The 24786-nt window shown below is 45.3% G+C and overlaps 3 protein-coding genes across 7 annotated transcripts in view; 2 read left to right on the top strand and 1 right to left on the bottom strand.

Annotated features, from left to right (window-relative positions):
* The window catches only part of GPBP1L1 (GC-rich promoter binding protein 1 like 1), a 61492-nt gene extending 50319 nt beyond the window's left edge, over window positions 1-11173 (top strand). For all 3 annotated transcript variants that reach the window (XM_087865851.1, XM_045799672.2, XM_045799671.2), the window contains exons 8-12: window positions 5820-5960; window positions 6610-6768; window positions 7564-7688; window positions 9214-9316; window positions 10211-11173. In XM_087865851.1, the coding sequence (XP_087721977.1) occupies window positions 5820-5960; window positions 6610-6768; window positions 7564-7688; window positions 9214-9316; window positions 10211-10363 (681 nt within the window). In that variant the 3' untranslated portion in view covers window positions 10364-11173. The remainder of the gene's footprint in view (window positions 1-5819; window positions 5961-6609; window positions 6769-7563; window positions 7689-9213; window positions 9317-10210) is intronic.
* A 151-nt stretch (window positions 11174-11324) lies between these two features.
* On the top strand, window positions 11325-22088 carry CCDC17 (coiled-coil domain containing 17). Its single transcript, XM_045799667.2, has 12 exons — window positions 11325-13646; window positions 13759-13833; window positions 13951-14173; window positions 14271-14433; window positions 14665-14748; window positions 14839-14957; window positions 15220-15336; window positions 15501-15846; window positions 16015-16218; window positions 16378-16588; window positions 16669-16779; window positions 17020-22088. The coding sequence occupies exons 1-12, from the start codon at window positions 13524-13526 to the stop codon at window positions 17125-17127; spliced, it is 1884 nt and encodes a 627-aa protein (XP_045655623.1). The 5' UTR covers window positions 11325-13523; the 3' UTR covers window positions 17128-22088.
* The window catches only part of NASP (nuclear autoantigenic sperm protein), a 39719-nt gene continuing 33722 nt past the window's right edge, over window positions 18790-24786 (bottom strand). For 2 of the 3 annotated variants that reach the window (XM_045799674.2, XM_045799673.2), the window contains 9 exons: window positions 22855-22934; window positions 22384-22469; window positions 22195-22268; window positions 21475-21663; window positions 21183-21349; window positions 20458-20514; window positions 20291-20368; window positions 19477-19605; window positions 18790-19005 (listed from right to left, as the gene is read on the bottom strand). In XM_045799674.2, coding sequence (XP_045655630.1) covers window positions 18925-19005; window positions 19477-19605; window positions 20291-20368; window positions 20458-20514; window positions 21183-21349; window positions 21475-21663; window positions 22195-22268; window positions 22384-22469; window positions 22855-22934 — 941 coding nt within the window. In that variant the 3' untranslated portion in view covers window positions 18790-18924. The remainder of the gene's footprint in view (window positions 19006-19476; window positions 19606-20290; window positions 20369-20457; window positions 20515-21182; window positions 21350-21474; window positions 21664-22194; window positions 22269-22383; window positions 22470-22854; window positions 22935-24786) is intronic. The other variant, XM_087865850.1, reaches the window with a different exon arrangement.

The raw sequence follows: 24786 nt of genomic DNA, 5'->3' as shown, positions 1-24786 counted from the left end.
AAGATATAACAACATGAAAGGTCATATGTTGTGTATGAAATAAAATAGTAACCAGATGCTAATAACAAATTCTAAACAGATTTGGAATAACTAAATGAATGAAACACTAGTGTTCAGTTCAGATTATGACCATCAAGGAAAATTTTGCTGAAAACTTGTCATTTGAACTGATCTTTGGAGGATGGTCCAGATTTGAATAGGCAGAAAAAAGCCTGGAGAGTATTGCACATCATAAGAGAAGTGGTGGTTAAATACAGGTTCTAAACCCAGAAAACACTGGCAATATTTGAAGGCTAGTGAATGATCATTTTAGTTATTCCTGGGAGCACTGGGGAAATATCCAGACCAGGGGCCCGTATCCTAGTGGCAACAAGTGAAGCTTTCAGGGTAGATAAGATCTCTAAGGAAAGAAGATGGAAGAGTAAAGGATGGGAAAATAAAACTTGGAGGAATATTTAATAATTTATAAATATTAGGAAAATAACGATATAGCAATAGGACTAAGAAACTGTAATTCAGACATCAAAAAAGTGTACCGTCACAAAAATCTGGGTAGGTGACTTTAAGACAGCAACTGGGGTTGCTAACACTTGACAGTGCTGCTGACAAGTTGAGGAAAATAAATAAGAAAAGGGTTTGACCTTAGTTATTGGAAAGGTTTAGGTCACCTTTGAGTTGAGATTTTAGGAGAATAGTATCGGGATGAAACAAGATTTCGGGGGATTCTGGAATTATGTGGATGGAAGTGGAGGTAATGGCAACTTTGAGATTTGACAGTAAAAGGAAATAGAATATAGGTGGTAGTAAAGTTAAGTGAGATGAAGAAAGTCTGTAGAAAGAAGCCCTTGGAATATACTTGAACGAGGTCATTAAAGAATTATGGCCTAGGAAGAAATGAGTAGGAATAAAACTGACAAGTGGAATTATCTTTGAAAGGGTTTAGGATACTTGTTCGTCTGATGTGGAAGGGAAAGAATGTGAATTTAAGTCAAGAGAGCAACTGCTATCTAGGAAACAGTATAGCCTGGCAGTTAATAGGGCTTTGGAGTAGACAGAGTCCACTTTGCTCCTTCTTTGTGATATGACCGTGGGCAAGTTTCTTAAGTTCTAAGTCTCAGTTTTATCATCTATAAAATGGGGTAGTAGTACCTATCTTTTAAGGTTATTGTGAGGTGTAATTGAGGTTTTATGAAGTATTTAAAACTGCCATATAGTAAGTGCTAGTAAAATACAGCTGTTACTATCAGCACACTTTATGTTTGTTCCATTCCTTAAGAGGTTTTATAAGTGTTACTTCATTTGAAATGTCTGCAAGCGGGGTGCCTGGGTGGCTCGGTCGTTAAGCGTCTGCCTCCGGCTCAGGGCGTGATCCCGGAGTCCTGGGATCGTGCCCCACATCGGGCTCCTCTGCTGGGAGCCTGCTTCTTCCTCTCCCACTCCCCCTGCTTGTGTTCCCTCTCTCGCTGGCTGTCTCTGTCAAATAAATAAATAAAATATTTTTTAAAAAGAAAGAAAGAAAGAAATGTCTGCAAGCATTCTGTTAAACTATAGAGAGTATAAAAATGAGTTAAAACAATGTCATGTCCTCAAACACCTAAGAACACTTTTGAGGGTGAAAAAGTGGCAGGTACAAAAGTCAGAACACAGAGCTTAAGATTAGTTCAGCTCTGTTGTGTAGGACTATCCTAAGTCAAGGATAGAATGAAAATAGGAAAACTAAGGTAAGGGCTATTACTGTCCTTGCAGAAGGTAATGAAGCCTGAACAGGGATGATGAAAGTGGGCGGAGAAGGGAGGTAGTAACGGCACAGTGGGAAGGAAACAGGACAGCGCGAATTCTTCTCTGGGAAACGGATAACTGTGGAGCCATTCACTGGAGTTAAGAAGAGAGAAAGATCAGGTTTCAGGAAAAGTTGATGAGAGTGGTTCTGGGTGTGTGAAATGTGGGGTATTAGAGGAAGGAAGAGGTGAGATGACTGGGAAGCAGATGTGGATTTATCCATTTTCTCATTCAACAGTTATTACACATTGAGTATCTGCGTACTAAAAACTGTCACTAGAGGCACAAAATAATCTTAAAGAGTTTGTTATCTAGTAGAGAGACAGATGTAAAAAATAAATGTTCTCCTCTGCCTGAAGAGGGTCCTCAGACTCTATATAGATAAGGTCATATTTGAACTCGGTTTTGAAGTGGAAAAGGAAAGGCCATTTGTTGACATCCTGTGTTGCAAGACCTTCACTAGGCCTTTTACATGTATTCTATAACATTTACTCCTCTAATCCTAGGATGGAGAAAATTATGTAATATAAGGTCCCATAGCTAATAAAGTGATGGAGTCAGGACTCCTAAGCCAGGTTTGTCTGACTTCCATCCAGAGCTCTTTCCGGTGCTCCAAATTGCCTCCCGTCATGAAGGATTAAAAAGGAGGGAGGAAGTTGAGAATTCAGGTTTTGGAGTCAGACTTCATGCCACTCTTTAGGGCTATGATTTTCAGCAAGTTATTTAATTTTGCTGAACTTGTTTCCTTAAAAATAAATTGAAGCTAATTATATCTGTCACATAATTGTGGTAAAAGAATGAAATTAAGGTTTTAAAAGTACTTGGAATATAATACTGGCACAACCTAAGTGGTCAGTAAATAGTAGTTTAAAAACAGGAGGAGCACCTAGGTGGCTTAGTCAGTTAAGCATCTGCCTTTGGCTCGGGTCATGATCTCAGGGTCATGATCTCAGGGTCATGATCTCAGGGTTCTGGGATCAAGTCCGCCATCAGGCTTCCTGCTTGGGGGGAGATTGCTTCTCCCTTTCACTCTCTCTCAAATAAATAAATGATCTAAATAAATAAATAATAAATAAACAAACAGGTGTTCAGAGCACCTAGCTGGCTCAGTCCATGGTGCATGTGACTCTTGATCTTTGGGGTCATGAGTTCGAGCCACATGTCATAGGGATTACTTAAAAAAAAAAAAACAGGAGTTTGTTACAGAGCAAGTAGATGGGGCTCTCCAGGCAAAGGAACCATTATTATCTTAAAAAAAGAAAGAAAGGTAAAACATGCCATGTTTTAGAAAAGACAAATGCTTAAATATGGCTGGTAGTTGGGAATTGGTGGGGGGAAGTATTTGTTAAGCCAGTCCAGTCATGGAGGTCTTTTTTTTTTTTTTTTTTTTTTTAAGATTTAATTTATTTGAGAGAGAGCAGTGAGAATAAGAGAGCACAAGAGGGGGGGAGCAGCAGAGGGAGAGAGAGGGAGAAGCAGACTCCTCGCTGAGCAGCAGGGACCCAGGACCCAGGGATCATGACCTGAGCCAAAGGCAGACGCTTAACCAACTGAGCCTCCCAGGTGTCCCCAGTCATGGAGGTCTTTATAAAAACTCAGAGGTTAGGGGTAGAGATACAGTTTTACATATTTTCTACATGGTTTCAACAATTTAAATTGATTAAACGGTTAACAAATAACTGGTTTTTCTGATGAAGTTAAGTGAGAAACAGATAGATTACAACAGAAGAACACTGAGGATAGAGCTCTGAAGAATCCCTGCATCCACTGAAAAGACTGAAGGGAATCCAGAAAGGAAAGGAGGACAAGTTCAGAAAAGATGGGTAATAGCAATCTCTCATTCTCCAAAACCAGATTTTTTTTTTTTTAATTAAAAGCTGGCCTTGGAATATAAAATAGGACTACAGGATTTTTGGTTATTTATTGAAAGAGCTATTTTATTAAAATAGGGATAGAGATGAATATTGCAGAGAATTGAATAGTAAGTAATAATGAGTAAGTATAAGACAGCAGATACTGACTTAGGCAGGAAAGCTTGGCAATAAGAGGATGATAGTATAAAGGAAAATAAATGTTTGGGTTTTTCACCCCTAGCTTCAGTAAGGTGGGTTAGCATGTTTGTAGATAAAGGGGAAGAACTTATTAGAAGGAAGAGAGAAATAATTGATCCATTCTGAAAGGAAAGAGAACAGATGCAGAGTGGTAGAAAGGGGGGAGGAAGCTATTGAATTTGAGGTGCAAAAGGAGAGAATTGGGGGAAGTTTGGATCTAGTGACCTCTGACTTCTCAGTCCAATATGAGAAGGCAAGATCATTTGAAGTAGAGTTGGGATTGGTTTGGAGTTTGAAGGAAAGGAGAGGACATTTTTTAAAAACCCATGGTTGATACATGATTGACTTTGATGGATTTGTATGTATAAAATCCCTCTAATAAAGAAGGCATGGGGCACAGGTTTTCTCCAGTGAGCAGCCAGCTATATAGCATAGTGTTGGAGTTACTGAAAATTAAGATTAAATTGGAATAAAGTTGGGCAGAGATATAGGTGTCCTGTTGCATGTAACACTGCCTGGTAAACTTTCCATACTACTACAGCAAAAACCCAAGTGTTGGAGTGTCCTGAGGTGCCAATGTTAAAAGAAAGACAAGGCATCTGATAACCGTCTACAACTCTGCGGAAGCCACTGGGGACTGTCATCTTTGATAATGAGCCTTACACAAGCAGCCATCTGTAGGTTTGCATCAGTGCAAGAAAAAAATTAATCTCCATTCCAGTCGGGTCGTTGTCTCTCTTATCTGCTTGCATGTCGTTTTTGGAGGCATTCCAAAAAAACACAATACTATGTATTACTTTAGTAACGACAAATTGTATAACTTTCTTAACCTTAGTGTCATTTTTTGTAAAAAGTTGACATCATAATTACACCTGATTGGGTTAAGAATGAGAACAGTGTGACAGCCATCTGGTAGATACCCAGTTATATTAATTCCCTTCCTAAAGCCTATGGTATCCTCTTTAATACCAACAAAGAAATTCTTTTCATTCAGATCCTTCCTTTGTCCTGGCGGTCTCTCAGTTCTAATTGTTTCATTCTGGAAAAATGGACATTTTTTACTTGCTTCAGCCTTACTCCCTGATGTGCTTTGTCTTTTCCGTTCTCCTCAAATAGTGTGATTGACTCAAAAAGAGATGCACAGTTGGTTAATCATCCGACTCTTGGTTTCAGCTCGGGTTGTGATCTTGGGGTCATGGGATCGAGCCCTGCGTCGGGCTCCATGCTGAGTGCAGAGTCTGCTTGAGATTCTCTCTCCTCTCCCTCCACCCCTCCCACCTCTGCATGTGCTCGCTCTCTCAGTCTCTGTCTCTCAAATAAATAAATAAATCTTTAAAAAAAAGAAAAGAAAAGAAAAAAAGGAATATTCCAGTTGCACTCTGGTGCCCAGTCAAATTGGCATTGGGGACAGAGTGACAGAATGGGCCTAGACTCCACAAGGCCAAGCAAAGAAGGGACCAAACTAGAATTGTCTGGCCATTTACATTGCCCACCCTGGCCTAAAAGTAGCTTCCTGTCATTGAAGCTTTTGGAAAATAGCCTTTTTTTTTTTTTTTTTTTTAAGAATCAGGATTACATCAGAGGTTAACAAACATGCCAGCCATAAGAAGAGAATATTTTAGGGTCCAGTAAGTTTGGAAAATGCTGCCTCTCAAATTCATGTGTATAGTTAAGTGCTTTGAGAAATAACATAGTAAAGAAACCAGTTGAGGTTTATTCACCTCAGCATCTCCCACACTTACTGAACTAGAGTTCTCTTTTTGAGAATACCTATTAATAGCCCATGACACTTCCAGTTCCCAGATGCTTTTTTCCTTCAAGTGCCTAACCTCAGAAAGAAATTGCATACCTCCTTAACGTGTTAAGGTGGGTAAGCTCGAGGAACTCGGGTTCCCACATGACATTTTACTCTTTGCTTTATGTGATCTTCCAGAATGAGCTTCTATCTCCATACTTATTCTCACTGATTTGTTCTTTCTTCCCATGTAGCCCAGTGCATGGAAGGCTAACAGAATGGAGCACAAATCAGGGTCCCTTTCGTCTAGCCGGGAGTCTGCTTTTACCAGTCCAATCTCTGTTACCAAACCAGTAGTGCTGGCTGGTGGCGCAGTTTTAAGCTCTCCTAAAGAGGTGAGTGAAGATAAGGCCAAGCAGCCTTTTCTAAAATTGCCATTTCTCATTGACTTATACTAAGATACACGGTGTGACATGTAAAGCTCTCATTCCATTTCCTTTGTAGCTGTGCTTTTAGCTCAGAGTCATTTCTTTACTGGTGATTTGCTTTTGTATCCAAAGATGGGCAGTAGCTGAGTGGGGTAGTTGCTCTCTGGTAGACTGGGGTCGGCTGTGTCAGATAAGAGATCAAAGAGGTGCTGTATAAGCCGTACAGTCTTAACTGCTAAAACCCCGCAGAGCTGTGGGCACCTGGGTGGCTCAGTCGGTTGAGCATCTGCCTTCAGCTTGGGTTGTGATCCCAGGGTTCTGGGATCAAGCCGCACATCGGGCTCCCTGCTCGGCGGGGAACCTGCTTCTCCCTCTCCCTCTGCTCCTGCCCCCTGCTCGTTCTCTCTCTCTCTCTCAAATAAAATCTTTAAAAAATTTAAAAAAAAACCTGCAAAGGTGAAGTCTTTATTTAAATGAAAAGGATAGTTTATTTTTGGTGAAAGAGTGATAATTAGGCTACCAGATTCTGGGAAACAGTACCATGTAGAAGTGACCCAGAGAATCCCAGTTCTTGCTGTTTGCTGTTAGGAGCAACCTGTTTGTGGTATTTGCCCAGAGTCCCTCCAGCACTACTCCTCCAATTGAGATCAGCTCCTCTCGCCTGACCAAGCTGACCCGCCGAACTACCGACAGGAAGAGTGAGTTCTTGAAGACTCTGAAGGACGACCGGAATGGAGACTTCTCAGAGAACAGAGACTGTGACAAGCTGGAGGATGTAAGAGCATAAGGTTTTTCTAGGGCAACAGAGGGGTTTTCTTGTGTTGTATATGTACTTTTTTAAAGTCTTTTATTGGTCAGTGCTGTAAAAAGTTGGTAAATTACAGAAGCTTTTATCAGTTAGGATTACATTTAATTGCAGTATAAGGAGATCTGACAAATAGAACCATAAAACAAGAGGGGGTTTTTTGGTATCCTCCAACAGGAAGCTTAGAGGTTGCCGGCTAAGGGGATAAGCTCATTGGGATTATCAGGAAATGTACAGCTTTTGGTTATTTGGGACCAGGGTGGTTAGTGCACCTCTGTACTCCCCCATCCATATTCTGGTGATGGAGAGGACAGGGGGCCAAAAACCTGAAAGGGAATAAAGTCTGTCTCTTTTTTAAATGCTTTCTTAAAAGCCACACCCTGCAATTTCCAGGAGTACAACATTGGCCAACTGTCAAATGGAATCTCCTAGCTGCAAGGGACTCTAGGAAGGTGAACTTTTTAAAGCTGAACACAGTAGTTCTTTAGTCCGAATTGTTAAGGAAGACTAGAGCATTGATACTACTGCATCGGTATCTGGTAGCATCTACCTGCCATTGACATAATTTGAAGTTAAGATCCTGACTGCTTGGTATACTTAAAATCTTAGTAAGGTGAGCAAGTCCTTATTTTTAAATGGGGAAAACCTCTGAGCTGAAGTTGTTTTTTGGAGAGCACTTTCCTCGGTCCTGACTCCTTATTCTGATAGATTGTGTATCTTTCCACTAAGGGTCATTGAGCCAAGTGTGTCCTTTCCTTATTTCAGTTGGAGGACAACAGCACACCTGAACCAAAGGAAAACGGAGAGGAAGACTGTCATCAGAACGGTCTTACTCTCCCCGTAGAGGAGGAAGGGGAGGTCCTCTCACACTCTCTGGAAGCAGAGCACAGGTAAGGGAACATCAGATCACAGGGCATGCTGTGTATGGCCTGTAAGGAGCTTGAACATCCTTAAGACATCTCAGATCGAGTCTGGCCTACAGAGAGAAGTGTCCATGGGCACCATAACTTGTTCTCTCTTTATGCCCCAGCTTGGCCTGTTGCCCACTGGGCATTCCTTTGCAGTTTTGTCAGTGTTTTCACAACTTTCCTCTGCAAGGCTTTCGTGTAGTTTAGTTTCAGACTCAGTTTATAACTCCATTTGGAGAGGGGAACCTGTTTTCTAGGACTGTTGTGCTCGCCCTTCGACCCTCCTAGCCCAAGTGAGCCTTTTATAAGACCCCTTTAAAGGCCTTGGGAGGCATGAGACACCCCCCCCCCATGGGTGGAGCTTGTTCTTTAAATGAGGGCCTGGAACACAAAGCAGCCATCTGTTTGGGCCCCTGGATGGCAGATGGGGCCTGCCGTGTGTGGCAGTACCTTCCTGAAAGGAAGTTCCTGTCCTGAGGAACTTTAGAAGTCAGCAAGATCACAAGACTATGAAGGAGACCACAATGCCATGAAATTGAAGGAGAACTTAGGTACATGTGGAGATGTGCTAATTTGCTTACCAGAGACAAAAGTGAGGTGTTGGGTTTTGTTGTTTTTTTTTTTTTTTTTTAAGATTTATTTATTTATTAGAAAGAGAGAGTGGGGGGAGGAGCAGAGGGAGAGAATCTCCATCAGACTCCCCACTGAGCATGGAGCCCCACGCGGGGCTCAGTCACAGGACCGTGAGATCATGAGCTGAGCCAAAATCAAGAGTTGGCTACTCAACTGACTAAGGCACCCAGGTGCCCCAAAAGTGCGATTTCGGGGCACTTGGGTAGCTCAGTCGATTAAGTGTCTGCCTTCGGCTCAGGTGATGATCGCAGGGTCCTGGGATTGAGCCCCGCATTGGGCTCCCTGCTCAGTGGGGAGTCTGCTTCTCCCTCTGCCTATGCCTGCCGCTCCCTTGCTTGTGCTCTCTTTCTCTGTCAAATGAATAAATAAAATCTTTAAAAAAAAGAAGTGAGATTTCTTCCTGTTTTGTCTGTCAGAGAGGGCCCTTGCATTTTGGCTCTTACGCAGTCTTTTTTTCTGCTGCTTCTCTCTCTCTTACAGCTCTTATACTCTAGGAAGAGCAACTGTGGAGATCCCTCATTTAATTCAAACACCTGAGTAGCCATAATTAAAGCTTATCCCAGTGGGCAGCGGCACCTGAGGGTCCTGGAATCCATCCCGTGTCAGGCTCCACGCTCAGCAGGGAGTCTGCCTGAGGATTCTGTCCCTCTCCTCCCCTCCTCCTGCTTGCCTGTGCATGCACTCTCTTTCTCTTTCTCTCTCTCTCAAATAATTTAACTAAAAAAAAAAAAAAAGCTTATCCCACTGGGGAGAAAAGAAAAATCCAAGGGGGGTACTGTTGCCCCTGGGCAAGTAAGTTTTCTCTAGAAAGTTGTGGGTTTCCCACTTATGCTTAAAGATGTCGTATTTTCTTTGCCTGACCTCCCTCTACCAGGTTATTGAAAGCAATGGGATGGCAGGAATATCCTGAAAATGATGAGAATTGCCTCCCCCTCACAGAGGAGGAGCTCAGAGAGTTCCACGTGAAGACAGAGCAGGTACGTCATAAACCTCTTCTGGAGACCTGTTCATGACGAGGGAAGGGAACAGGGCAATCACTGAGAGCCTCAGTTCAGTGCGAGAGAAGGACCTTGTAAAAGAAAATATAAACTAAGTTGCCATAGTAGAAACACAGAGGAGCGAATCACTGCCTAGGCAATACGATCTCTCATAGTGGATACAAAAACTAGGTCAGTAGTTAGCAGATTCCAGAAAGTAGTGTGTTCTTTCATCCTGGCAGCTCTACCCCCTTATCAGAACCGCAGGGCTTGTGTTCCAGAGTTTGGGCTGAGCCCTGGGTCTCTAGGGAAGCAGGCTTAGCTCCCCACCCCCCACCCCCACCTCCAGCCCTGTGGTTTCCCTCTGATATTCTGGCTGGAGCCAAGAAACAGCCTCTTTGAATTTATCCAGCAAATGGCTGGATTCTTTCTGAGTGAAACACTTCCAGATCCTGAGATTTATAGCAATGAACAAGATCATAAATGGAGTCTACAAACTTCATGGAGCTTACATTCTGATAGTATTTATCTTTTATTTACATTTATTTTTATTTATGGTATTTATATTTAAAGCACAAATAAAAATAGTATTAAATCCTATAAAGAGAAACTACAGCTGAATAAAGACTGCTACTCAGAACTATTCTCTGAATCGTTGTCATCACCTGAGAACCTGTAGAAATAGATAATCTGAAACCCTACGTACTGAGTCAGACTCTGCATTTTTAAAAAAGATCTGTAGGTAATTGATTTGCACATTACGGTTTGAAAAGCACAGCTCTAAGAAATCTTGGCTCTCTTAGAAGGGCCCCCGTCTGCACTCTGCCGAGAACGGAGTCCCGCTGCCAGTGTAGTTGCTGATGGTTTTCTTTTCTCTTTTCCTGCCAACCACAGCTGAGAAGAAACGGCTTTGGGAAGAACGGCTTTTTGCAGAGCCGCGGTTCCAGCCTGTTCTCCCCTTGGAGAAGCACTTGTAAAGCAGAGTTTGAGGACTCAGACACGGAAACCAGTAGCAGTGAAACATCAGATGACGATGCCTGGAAGTAGGCATATAAATGCTCACAGATCTGACCCAGTAAACTCAGCTGTGTGTTTAGGGAGTATACAAAAGAAATCGTTCTTTTCCTTTTCTTATGTTGTTGAATACTTCATGCACAAGGGAAAATAATCATATCCCAAAGAGAGAGCAGTTGGCTTGTTTAGCTTTTGTTATTGTTCTTCCCTGTTATCTGCTTAATAGAGAGAAGTTTGTGTGATGGGAAAGATTTTTTAAATACACACACACACACACACACACACACACACACACACACACACACAGTATGTATGGGGCGATGCACAGGTGGGAGCTGGCGGTGCGGAGAGGAGATGCCCGTCTGCAGCAGCAGCTCCTGCTACCAGCCCTTGGGGCACTCACCCCTGTGCTCAAGCAATCATTGTCAATGACAAAGTGACTATTGAAGTTATAATTGTATTAAATTAATGCTAATAATTTGGATATTTTATTTTATTTTTGGCTGCTCGGGTAACGTTAGCCCTTAACCAAGCATACATGGTTTTCTTTTTTCTTTCTTTCTTTCTTTCTTTTTTTCTTTTTTTTTTTTTTTTTTTTTTTTTTTTTTCCTTTTTTGGGTACAGCTGTAAAATATTTGGATATAGGAAATGTTGTGTTATTCTTGCAGCCTTGATATTCAGGGTGGATTGTAAAATATAAATTTTTGTGAGATTTCAAAGATTAAGATTATTTTGATAACATTATTTACAGATTTAAAAGATGTGGTTATCACAAGTCTGTTGAGGGGGAAAACTACTGCATAAAATAACTAACTTGGAATAAATATTTTGCATCAGTTTGGATTGTCTTGTGTAAGAAGTATATTTCCTTTAAAATTAGATGAGTGGATTCTTTGAGGGAAATACTTTTAGAAGTCTGAGGGAAATCTGAATTCAGACACAGCTGTTTCTCCTTTTAGCAGATACTTTTTTGATGCAGAAAAACTTGTGCAATAAATTATCAGTAATAAAATCAGAAACCCAAGTTTCCTTCCTGAAACGGATTTTCACTTGCCTGGGTATTTACCAGTGTGCATATTTCTAGGAAGGTTCCTGCTAAACAGGAACATGGGAAAGGGTTTGAGCCAGTGCTGTGACCCATGGAGCGTGAGCAGTGGAGGAGGCGACCAGTGGAGGGGGCACAGTCTTTCATTCCACATACACTTCCCCAGCTCTCCCTGTACAGCCGGGCATTTTGCAAGGCTCTGGGGGTGCAGGGAATGCCCAGCCCAGTAGGGAAGAGAATAAACAATTATATTAAAAATGAAGCCTTAGACCAAAATTCGATGGACAAGTAGAAGTTAAAGTCAGCACGCACTGACACTGGCGCTCTTTGGCCATCCCTACAGTGCATGGTCCCTGGTGGATATAGAGGTCCAGAATCATACCCTAATGGGAGACAGCCAGCAGGGTAACAGCCCTGATTGCATGTTAGAAAGATAACTTGTAGTGTTTCCAGAAGGGAGAGAGGCTGGAGGCAGAGAGACCAGCATGACATTTGCTAGATTCTAAAGGCTAGGAAGGCAGAGACCCGATCTGCTACACTGTATTACATAGTCTCTCCTGCTGGTGTTACAAGCAGTCCATGTAGAAATGGTGGTTGAGATAGAGCCTGAGAACTGTATCATATTTCACTGAATATATCTTTTAAAACATTATGTACTAATAAGAAAATTTGCTGAGTGTGTGGGTGGCTCAGTCCTTTAAGCTTCTGACTCTTGACTTTGGCTCAGGTCGTGATCTCAGGGTTGTGGGATCAAGCCCCAGTCAGGCTCCTTGCTTAGCAAGGAGTCTGCTTCTCTCTCTCCCCCCTTTCCTTCTGCCCCTCCTCCTGCTTGTATTCTCTCTTTATCTAATAAATTTTTAAAAAAAGAAAAGAAAACTTGCCAGGTTATGATACTCCATTAATTGTTGGTCCTGATGTCAGTGTTAAAATGGGGGGGGGGGAGGCATCTTAGAATCAGTGAAATAGTATAAAATGAATTAAGCTGCAAAGGTATTAAACTGGAAATGAGAAGTAGGTTGAGATAGAGATATCCTGCCTGTTGGGTGTTGAGCTTTGCCACTTACTAGCTTTCACAGAACAAATTTCTAAAAATTTCCCTTTTCTTGCTTAGAATTAAGCTGGCTGAGATCACATGCTTTGAAACACTTGTAACCTGTTGCTGGTCACACCTTGGTCTTACACGGTGAGGGGGGTGCTACGTAAGTCCCTGTCTTGTTTAGAAAAGGGAGTTTGTTGAGAAACATGGGGCTCAGAGCTCCTGCTGCTGACGGATGCATATATTTGGGGAGGTGGCAGAGATCTGATCAGCACAAAAGGCCTGCCTGGTCCCCTGGGCAGACTCAAATGAAGGGGTACCTTTCTATATTTGATTCCTTTATCTGACGGATTCATTGTGTTCTCCCAGAACTTTCATTCCTTGGGCTGTGCTAATTATCTTCCCTCTCTAGCCAAACAACCCCCCCCCCAAAAAAAGGAATGGGGTTAAGGAAAAACTGCTAGCCTTGGTGTGACTTGGTTATGCAAAAGCCGTGGTTGCTCCCTGAGGGGCACAGTGCAAGGGAAAGCTCAAAGCTGGTCAGCCTAGGGGAAAGACAAGTTTCCTGGCAGAAAGCCCAAAAGAGCAGACTGCTTCCTCTCCCAGGTGTTCCCTAGAACGGAGAATGACACTAACTTGGGTACCATCCGCTTGGGCAAAACAAGAATGAGCAAGATGATACTTCCCTGCCAGACACTATTAAATTACCAGTGATGGGGGGTGGGGAGTATGCGATAGGGCCAGCTAGTCTAGGAGGCAGCTGTCCCTTCCCCTTTACATAGGTGGAGAAACCGAGCAGTAGTGTTGAAAGGGACTTGCCAATGTTCATGTAATGAGGTGGAGCTGACTTTGTGACACTTTTTCAAGCCAGGGGCTCCTCCCAAAGGTGACCAGCTTTTCTGCACCCATGCTGCAGACCTGCCTGGACCTGCCTGGACCTGCCGTTGCTGCCCAGGGAGTTAAGTCTCCTCCCCAAACATAAACTGAATCTTGTAAACTCAGCAAACCTGGCCTTGCCTCTGGCTTTGTTTCATCCTCCTCTCCCTTTCCCCTGCTCTCGGTCCTGTCTCTTGCAGGTCTTGGCTGGCGTGTCAGGAAAGGGGTTCCATCCCATGGCTTCCTACTCTGGGGAGCCAGGGCTCCTGTCCTGTGGGTCCTGTGACATGGTTTTCCGCTCCTGGGCGCTGTTGGCCACCCACACTCAGCGCTTCTGCATTGGCCGTCTGACCCGAGAGGTAACACCTGGAGCCCGCCTCTCAAAAGGGCCACATCTGTGGCCACATGGGTGGGTGGGTATTCAAGCAGTTCCGGCCCTCAGGATTCTTCATCCCCACACCCTGTCACCAGGTGGTGTCACAAGAACACCAGGGCCTCCCAGAGCAGGCGGCGAGCAAATTGGCTCTTAAGAAGCTAACGGAAGAGGTACTCCGGGCTTTCCCCACTGGCTCGAAAGTTAGCATCCTCCCCAAGCCTACAGATGACGCGGCTCGTGGGTCAGATTACCCCAAACCCAGAGATCACGGGTTCCGTCATCTCTAGGTGCAGCGGCTGTGGCTGTACCTACAGGAAGTGCGACCCTGGATAAGAGAGGTCCCCGGGGGATTAGAAGGGCCCCGGAGCCAGACTGAGGCGCACACTCAGGGCCCCACCCCCGAAGCTGCTGGAAGCCCCGGCGAGCGGCTTCGCGCGCTGCAGGGGACTCACGCAAAGCGGGTGGCGGCGACGGAGTCACAGAGCCGAGCCCTGGAGCGGCGCAGCGAGGGTGAGGGAGAGGGACGGGATTACGGGCCCTCCCCGCCCCTCGCCCCTTAGCTTTGCGTTTGTGGGACCCATTGCGACTCGGTCCCTTGACGCCTCAGAACTGAGCCAACGCCTCCAAGGTTTGGCCCAGGCCCGGGGCGGAATATCACGCCTTTTTGGTCTGGAGCGGGAGCTTCGAGAACTGCGGGCAGAAGCCGGGCGAACGCGGGGAGCTCTAGAAGTGCTGAGGGCGCACGTTCAGCAGCTACAGCCGGAGTCGGGGTGAGACCGGCGCCGGGGATGCGGAGCGCGGCTGAGCCGGCCTGGGGGCGGGGGGCGGGGCCCGGTCTGCGGGCGGAGCCGCGGCGGGAGCCTCGGGGGGGGCGGGACGCGAGAGGCGTAGGCGCCCCCGCAGCTGGAAGGCCGCACGTGTTCTGTCGGGAAGGGGCGGGGCTTCCGGAGGCCCGGCGTCTGGACCCGCAACACCTTCGCGCGGCTGTCCCACTGCCCCAGGACCCGGCTCGACGCCTTGCGAGAGGCAGAACTCTGTTGTCCGGTGCTACAGGCCAACCCAGGGACTCTGGCTACCGAGATCGGGTGAGGTCCGGGCCCCGGGGCGGCATGGGCGAAGCGCTGATCAGTCCCGGAAAGACGCCGCTGCCTTCTTGTCCCCTGCTCCCTCCCTAGGGCCCTGCGTGAGGCCTACGTTCGAGGCGGGGGCCGGAACCCCGGCGTTCTGGGCCAACTATGTCAGTTGCAGGTGGAGGCCTCAGCACTGGAGCTGAGGAGGCTGCGGACCCGCAGAGGTGAACAGGGGGAGCTAGCCAGGAGGGCCTCCTGGAAGCGGTGGACTTAATTCTGGGAGGAGAAAAGGGCGGTTGAGGGGGGCGTCTTTGGCATGAGGAACACCTGAAGGTGGAAGACATGGGTGGTCTTTGTGGCAAGGGCTAGAATGTTACCTGACAAGTCCAGCCTTGTCCAGAGAGACCTAAAGCTGGAGAGCTGCTCAGAATTGTACCAGCTGGTCACCAGAGGTCAGAGGTGACAGGTCGGACTTTTTCATCGCAGGAAGACGGGCAGGTGACCCACTCGGGGAGCTTCTAGTAGTGGAAGCCGAAAACCGGCGCCTGGAGGCAGAAATCCTGGCCTTGCAGATGCAGAGGGGCGCGGGCCCTGCGTCCTGGGGTCAGCGAGCACCCTTGTCCCACACGCGCGTGTTTGTGTCTTGTCCGTTCCTGCCCTCGCGCATCGCCTGGTGTCCCTACGTCTGGGTACGGCTCTCGGGGAAAGGTTGTCTCAGCCCTGTTACTGGCTGCGTCCGGCTCAGAGATGCCCTACTCTGCTCCCAGGGCCTAGGGAGCCTCGAGCTGTGGTGAATCCCAGCCCACGCCTGAGAAGGAGGGAGGATCCCCCACGCGTCCCGCCGCCGGTGGCTCCCCCGCTGCCGCCGCTTCCACACTCCACAGGCATCCTATTGAGTGGCACAGAACAGGCCGTGAGGACCCAGGGGTTGGGGCCAGGGCAGCTGTTTTGTGTAGCTGGGGAAGCATGGGCACCTGAGGCTTTCCGCCGCAGTCAGCTCTTTCCCTACCCACAGCTGCGGGTTCCTGGAACCACGACCAGGAACCTAGGCCTGGATCCATACTGCCTCCTGCCGGCTTCTGACGTTCTGGGCCCTGCACCGTATGACCCTGGGTGAGGCCTGCTGCCTCCCTCCTTTGACATTCTCTGTGCCTTTGGTCATCACTTCTGAATGAGACCCACTAGGAAGAGCTGGGGTTGGGGACAGGTAGGGGTGGGGGGACAGGGTTCAGAGGACTTGGGGGGGGTTGATAGGTGCCAGCTGAGACCTGTGTTCTTCAGGGCTGGCCTGGTCATTTTCTATGACTTCCTTCGGGGCCTTGAGGCATCTTGGATTTGGGTGCAACTAATGACTGGCTTGAGCCGAGATGGACAGGATACAGGAGGGGCCACAGCATTGCCCCCAGCCCTTTGCTTGCCCCCACCTCCAGCTCCTGGGCCTATTGGCAACTGTGCCATCCTTGCCAGCAGGCAGCCTGTACCCAGGTCAGTAGATGGAGATTGACTGGTGCTTTTTGTCACAATTGAGACTTTTCCCTCATTCTGCTGAGTTTTCCCATCTGTATACAGGGCCACTGGCTCTGAGAGCTGTCCAAGGAAGGAGGAACAGTTCTGGCTTCTCACACCTTGTTTCGGTTGTTCTAGACTGCCACCTTCACCATCAGTATCCCTGGTCTGTGAGCTACAGGCCTGGCAGGGGCTGGCATGGGCTAGGGAACCACAGCCAAAGGCTTGGGCCTCACTGGTGCTATTCGACCGGGATCAAAGGGTGTTAAGTGGCCGTTGGCGTCTTCCACTTCGGGCCCTTCCTCTGGACCCCAGCCTTGGCCTTGGGCAGCTGAATGGGATTCCCCAGGTGAGTGTGGAGGACAGGGACTGGATCTCCACCCCCTCCAGGTACAAATGCAGTACCAGTACCATTTCATCTCTCTCCAGGTAGGTCAGGCTGAGCTCTTTCTGCGACTGGTTAACGCAAGAGATGCAGGTGTCCAGACACTGGCAGAGATCAATCCAGCAAGTGCCCAGGAGTACCAGTACCCACCTCCGGTGAGGGCCCGCCTAGAGCTAGGGATATCACAGGTGTGATTGGTGTGGTTAATTACCAGCATTTGTTGACCACCATGTTCCACATCGTCTCTCAATTAACTCCTTTATTCATACATCGTATTAGGCAAACTATGTAAACAGATAAGGAAATCGGAGCTGCACAGTGAGGTTAACTTGGTTTACATTAGGAAGTCAGGGTACAAACCTCTTGCTAAAGATGCACTTCTCCCTGTTCCACAGATGACCCGCTCACCTTCCCTGGAAGCGAGCTCCCTTGCTCCAAAAGCCGGCTTTGTTGATCCCCCTCCTCCTGCAGAAGAGCCCCCTCAGCAGCAGAGTCAAGGGTAGATGGTTTGGGCCCTCATCACAGCTTTGACCCACCCCCTCTGGCTTGCTGAGTCTAGGAGCCTTAACAGGCTCAGAACTAGGACTGAGAATGAGGCTTGTTGCCAGACCTGCAGCTTTACTACTCCACGTTCTCAGAGGGTCTAGAAGCAAATAGTAGATACAAGCTCAAAATAGGAGGTCCAACTACAGCTTTACCACTTTCCACAAATACTTGGCCTTTACCAGTTTTCCTCTTTGTGAAACATGTGAGGATTAAATGTTATATAAAGTCTTTGAAAGATGAGCGGGGAGCACTCTTTATTAAAGGAACTTTATGAACTTATCCCCCCCCCCCTTTTTTTTTTGCTAAAGCCCTTCTTACTGCCACACTTCACTCAGGACATCCTCTGGGAAGCCTTCCAGGCTATAAAGGTCCCCATGAACTAGGAGCTCCCATACCTTACACACAGAGAGTCACATGTAAGATCTGGCTGAATTTTGAATATTGAGCCTAGCCCCAGAACCCAGTGTCAACCGAAGGCCAAAGGCCAAAAATCCTCAGGACTAGGAACATGTATTACAAGGGCATCTTCAGGAAGTTCAAAACCAAAGATTCTGAATTACTACAATCAACCCAGAAAAACTCCCATTTTCTCTTCCATTTATTTAGGAAACAAAATATAAACTGGAAATATAAGGCAGGCACGGTTTGGAACTCAGTTTGGAATTCAAATAGTAACTGGTGCTTAACAGGTTCTTAAACTAAGGGTCAGGGCTGAGGCAGCTCAGGCAGGGAGGGTCTCCCACTAGCCTCGCACCCTGGACATCAGTGAGGCCCCAGTGGGATGGCTTTCGTAGCAGTATCCTGAGCACCAGCACCCTTTGACTGGGCAGCCAGAATCCGTGGGCCGGTTTCAGCCTTTCAACCCCACATCCCACAATGAAATGCTTCAGGTCGTTCGGGATCCCACTGGAAGATCTTTAAACACAAGTCCAGACCAGGAGCATTTTTTAGCATCTTTATTTGAGAAGACAAAACTGCAGGTGGGTAACAATTTGGATTCAAGTTATAAGATATATATATATCAGCCTTTCTGTACAGAAACAAAACGCCACCAGCCAGCCTCCCCACAAATTCTTCCAACCACATCCAAAGTGTCCAGTCTCTCTCTTAAGCCACTTTCAAACCAGAAAGCTCAATTCTCTACAGTTAGCACACCAGGTTTCTTTGAGGACCACTTTCCCCCACCCCTCCCTCACAAGTTTTCTTCAGAGTTCTTTTTCCAGGACATATTACTGACCCCCAATTGGAGACTAGGTGGGTAACAGTTATCACTTAAGGCCTGGCTCAGGCCGTTATCTGTTCACAAAGTCCACCAAACAGTATCAGCACCAAAGAGCAAGACCTTCACCAAGTCTTGTTTTCATAGCCCCCATCAAGGGACAGCACCACTGAAGGTTTGCAAGACAGCAGAGTTCAGTACTTAAAATGGAAAAAATACAGCACCATTAGAAAACAGGGCCTATGGCTATGCTTGATTTGATCACCTCCACATTCAGACAGACAGGAACTTGGATGGGAACTTCCAACAGGTATCAGTACAGAAAGGGGCAGGGGGAGTACCTTTGACCACTATATAAAACCCAGAGTGCTCCAAGGCACAGATTCTGCCAGTATTTAAGAAAAAAAAAAAAATCAAAGCCTCAACCTTTGCTTACAATCTTTATTGAAGTTATACAAAAAGAATCCCCCCAAAGTGAAAAAATACATTATATACAAAAACACTTTCCCTCAGGAGGAAGGCTCTGTGCCCTCTCTTAACATGCAGTGCTTTCAACTGTAGCTCCGGCCTCCACTGTCCCCTCCACTGCTGCCCGGCTTTCAGCCTGATTCTCAGCCTGGAAGATAAATGGGGAGCCTGGGCATAAATGACCCGAGTTTAAGCCGTTCTTACACAATCGAGTAGGCATTAGAGAAAGTGAACAGGTCTCCTAAAGCCTGCTTTGCTCCCTACACTACTAACAGGACAATTACCACAAGATATAAGGCCATTTCCTAACATCCTTCTAACAGGGCTGACAGAGCCAACGTTCATACGTTCTTGGGAAGGGAGCAAGCAGAAATAACCCAATGGTCTTGCCAATTAAGTGCCTTCTCATACATTCAATAGAGTGGGACCTGCAGAATGTACATAGTTTTGTCAATGAGACATTCTATATTCCATAACCAGTTTCCTGTTTCTATGAGGGTTGCATTCAAGTAATCCAAACAGGCTCAAGGTGAGGAACATGCACTTAGGAGGACAAGCTTCCCCAGGCCCTGAGACAAGGGGAAATAAGGCAAGAATCCAAGCCCTCTTAACTGCCCACCTCCTCCTCCATGTTTTCTGAAACTTCATTTCCACCGGACACGGCATCCCCACTGCCTCCATTCACCTCCAACTCTTGTTTGGCTTTCTTTGCATCATCTTTTCGGGGACTCTCTTCCTCTGGTTTCCTCTGAAGATAGAATTGGGAAGACTTCACAAACGTGCTGAATGTTTTTAAAAGTACTGTAAAGCTTTTTAACAACCTCTTCACTCCTCTCCTCCCCCACTGCTAGCACCCCACGGTGCCGAGATCCTGAACACCAGGAACCACGGTTCTCAGGGTCTCTCCCATGGCCACAGGAAGCAGACCCCAACCTGTGCTTGGTACAATAAATTGGTCAGCCACAGTATACCAATCCGGCCTCTCTAGGGGAAGGGTGGGCTGAGGGTAAGAAGCAGATCTGAATAGTAACCAAACCCCAAGTTTGTGAATCCAGAAACAAAGGAATCAGTCTCCCACAAGAGAAAAAAACGACTAATTTTAAGCAGAAGATGGACTCATAGGAGTTTAAGTATCAGCAGGTCTGCCGCTGAAGGACTACGGTCAAAAAAAACCTGCCAGCTTCCTCAGATGAGCCGATCTAACCAGCTCTCAGCACCTTTCCTGACAGTCCTGGGCCAAAAGAGGCCTGGAAAACTGTTAGAAGACATATTTGAGTGAAAACTACCTTCATTCAAATCCTCATCAACTTCGCAAAATGAATGTCTTATTGCACCAAATATTAGGGAATGTATTCCCGGTGTATCATTTGAAGCAAAAAACAAAAAGCAGACTGTAAAGAAAATAGAAAAGAAATGACCACATGTAGATTTACCTTCTTTCTGACAAGGTGGGAGATATCAGTCACACAATTTGATGAAGAGGCACCATCTGCTGGTTTTCTACTGGAAACCTGACAAAAAGGACTTTGTTAGCAATGTACAACTACACAGGACACAAAAAGGCCTAATATTAAGTGACAAAATTCACCTGAATACTCACCGTGGAGATTGAAGTACCCCCTCCACCAGGAGTGAAACCTGAAGTAGAGCTCTCCACCTGTGTGAGAGGTGACAGACCCGAGTGGGTCCCAGGATGGAACCCACCAGGTCACCCACACACCTACAACAGGTACCTACCATCCAAACAACTGATTAAAACTCAAATACTAGTGGGCCTCCATATACTAGCAAAATCATCCATTCCTCTACCTGCACCTGCCACCCCCAAACCGGGGGCTTAGGCACAGTGTAAATATTAAATTAACCCTTCCATATCATCACCTGTGGTGTAGAACGCTCCCTGACATTCCAGGCAGCCAATCAATACCTTGCTATCTATACAGAGTTTTCAGAAATGGAAGTAATAGCTTACGTTTCTTAAGCAAACGCTATTTGTACTGTCAGAAGTATTTTAACATACAGGTACTATTACCCCATTTTATAGATGAGGCAACTAAGGCAAAGAAATGTTAAGTACCATGCCCATGGTCACACACAGTAAGCAGTAGATATAGAACTTAAACCCAGTCTGGCTCCAGAGCAGAGTCTCTTAAGCATTATACTACTTAGTAAGAATAACTAGATAAATTCTCACGTTCCTAACCACTAATTCCCTGGAAACCGTATCATGGTTCCTAGGCAACAGAACACTAATACCATGATGCCTTCCAACATCAAACATGCTATTATCAAAACTTCAAAACTTTAAAAGGAAACCAAACCAACCAGAGTTGCCTTCAGAGCCAGGTCAGCTACATTCCCACTACGCTGGGACTCCTTTGCATCTTCTATCTTCTCTCTGATTTCAGGTAGCAGTTCCTTCAGCTCTTCAATTTCTTTCTCATATTCAGTAGATGATCCTTCAGCCTCCTTCATCTGCTCACGTAGCACAGCTACAAAGAACAGGCTGAAGTGATCAGTAATAGTTACCACCAAAGGGTCCTTTTTTTTTTTTTTTCCATCTTGTTGGTTACTGGATCCAGTCAAGTTTATCGTCAAATAGCTGATCCTCACTCACCCATTCTCTTCTCAATGACGTCAATAGATCTGCTGAACTGTGCCACTGCCTCGTCATACTGAGAGTTGTACCCATAAGCTAAGCCCAGCTGGTAGTGGGTCTCTGCGAGGAGACGGTCATGGGCTTCCAGGTACTGCTCTTGCAGGTTTAGGCAAGCCTGGAACTCCTCCACAGCTTGGACATAATTCTCTAATGAAGAGAAAAAGAACAGCAAGCAAATGGACAGCATTTAATATATAATACTTCTAAATTTTAGACCATTCTACAGGAATGCTCTCCTGTTTTAGATTGTATTTTCTTTGTAGCGTCTCCAGGATACTGGAATATAAAAAATATCTAACTGGGGGCAGGGGGAACCCTACTAAAGAGACTTCAGAAGAGACTGTTCGCTATTCTAGGAATTATAGGAACGCAAACCGACTATCCTCTTAAAGGCAATGCCAGGGGTGCCTGGGTGGCTCAGCTGGTTAAGCATCTACCTTCGGCTCAGGTCATGATCTCAGGGTCCTGGGATTGGCCACGCATCAATCAGACTCCTTGCTCGGCAGGGAGCCTGCTTCTGCCCCTCCCCCTACTCGTGCTTTCTCTAATAAAATCTTAAAAAAAAAAAAAAAGCCAATGGCCCACAACTTATGATCAATCAAGCTGAATTTTAAGGAATTAGAGGACGAAAAGGGGGGCAGCACATTAAAGGGAAGAGTAAAATGGAAAATGTATTACCAGATTCAACACTAACTTCTCCAAGTTTAAGATGGGCCTGTGCAGCATAAAGCTGAGCTTCTTTTGTTTCTTGCCTAAAAGAAGGAAAAGATGACCAGAAACCTTAATAGCATTTGTCCAAGCCTAACTGATATTCTGCTTCCAACCTCCAAACTCCCAACCTGAGCCTAGAAACACTGAAAGTTTTACCTTTTAAAAATGATCTTTGCTAAATCCAGCATATCCCAGGCAAGCTCTAGATTCCCGATCTCCTCCTCTTCATTTTCTTGAAGAGACTAAAAAGTATATCCAAATCATTGGTATTAGGCAGAAGTATAAGATAGGCATCTTCAGATCGCTAATCTAAATGTTAAAATTTAATACAGCTTAAAAAAACCCCACATGATTTAGGATTCAAATTTTGGACTTTCTCCCTAAAACCTACAGAATGGGTCTCTGTAATCCTTATATCCCAAGTCATCACCTTATGTCAGTGACATCTAACAGTGAGTGACCTGTTGGGTCCCATCCTAACATCCTCGGATTAAATGGATCTGTGTATTCTAGGCAAGAACAGAGTCCCCAGTCCCTAACCAAGAAATGACTATGATAATCACACCTACCCTACTAAGCGACAGTCCCACAATAAGAAAGCAGATGATGATGATGATAATAATTTACCTTGTTTTCAAGAAGTGATTCATTTGGTGTTTCTTCAGCCTTGTCATTTTCTTTATCCTCCTCTTCTGAGCCTTCAGTTTCTGCAAGCAAAAATTCCTCAGTATTGAGAATACTAAGGATGGATATCTTCTAACTAGTCAGATTCCAATAAATGCCTGTCAACCTATATTCTGAGGTAGAACAGGCCACATGCTAAGTCAGTTAATATATGAACTGAATATAAACATAACGCCAGTAATTAGTCTAATTCAAGTGTAACCTAGATTTAGACTGTAATACAATCTTACGGTGTGTCTGTGGTTTACACCTTCAGTGATCAGAAGGCTGAATGTTTTTCTTCTAAAAGTCAATCTGATCATTCAGATCAAGACAGATTAGCTACTGTAGGCTCTTATTCACTAGAACCTCCCATCTACTTAGCCAGAAGCAGTTGGAGAACTCAGCCAGTGCTCCTGGCGTCTTTAAGCAGCCATTTGTTATATAACCACTAACACGCTGAGACAGTACAAAAAGTTAAATTACCCCAGTCCATTCAGAGCAAGAATGCTCAAGAGACTAGCTTTCCCACAACACAGCTGTGGAGAGAAAAGCATAGTCCTTAACAACTCTCACCAATGAGCATGCCACAGACTCCAGCCAGCTCTAGCATGTACGGAATTGAGGGAGCAGTACCACAACCAATTGTTTTACTCCAGTATAATGTGAAAATCTGCAAGCATCCTGACACTCTATTTCACCATACTGACATACGTTCGCAAGTCAACTGCTTTTAAGAACACACTGCTAATAAACAGCTCTAAGTACCACTTGAAGTTCAGAATGTCATAGGATTAAAAATGGGCTTTTGGGGGCACCTAACAGTTCATGAATTGGGTATAATGTGCCTACCTCTGCCATCTTTCATTAAACATTTTTAACACAAACAAAAGAGCTCAAATACTGTCTCCTAACAAGCTATGATGGGAACATAAATATGCAATTAGGCCTTAGAGCCATGAAGTCAGGCTAAAGGAATTTTATCTTTTAGCAATACTGCTTCAGAATGGGAATAGGCACAGAAAATTCCTAAACATTATAAATTAGTGAGACAATCTAAAGAAGTCCTGTAAGAAGGGCGCCTGGCTGGCTCAGTTGGTGAAGCATGCAACTTTTTTTTTTTTTTTGAAGATTTTATTTATTTATTCAACAGAGATAGAGACAGCCAGTGAGAGAAGGAACACAGGCAGGGGGAGTGGGAGAGGAAGAAGCAGGCTCATAGCAGAGGAGCCTGATGTGGGGCTCGATCCCATAACGCCGGGATCACGCCCTGAGCCGAAGGTAGACGCTTAACCGCTGTGCCACCCAGGCGCCCCAGCATGCAACTCTTGATCTCAGTGTTGTGAGTTCTAGCCCCACACTGGGTGTAGAGATTACTTAAGAACAAAATTAAAAAAAAAAAAAAAATTCAGCTAAGAACCAGTTACAAGTTAATTGACCTCTATAGCAAACGGTTTTTCTCAAATGACTCACTTTTCCCCTGGCGACCATGTAATTTAGTGCTTCTGAATAAATACCCACCATCATACACCATTATCTTTCCGTACCCAAATTTCCAAGTCATTTGTATACTCAGTACTCTGTAAGACTAGATGGGTAGTTTTATTAATTCTGACAATGAGGCCCATTCTCAAGGAGAATTCTCAAGACGGGTGAGGTAAATCTATGAAACAAAACATTTTTACCTTCCTAATCTATAGGAAAAATCAACAAAATGTGTATTGTTATTCTGTATTCTTAAATTACCTGGTATCTGTTCCTACTCATACCAGAATGCCAGGTGACATCTAATTTGGCATAAAATCTTACTGATCTTTACATCAAATTTTTAAATTAAAATTCTTACAATAATCTGAGAAAAATACTGGTTTCCCTTGAGAAATCTGTACTATCTTC

This window comes from Ursus americanus, chromosome 12 (genome assembly GCF_024610735.1).
Source record: "Ursus americanus isolate L20-20 chromosome 12, mUrsAme1.1.p, whole genome shotgun sequence".
Classification (NCBI taxonomy): Eukaryota; Metazoa; Chordata; class Mammalia; order Carnivora; family Ursidae; genus Ursus; species Ursus americanus.
Note: the sequence above shows the minus strand (reverse complement) of the source record. Positions and strands in the feature narration are given on the sequence as shown.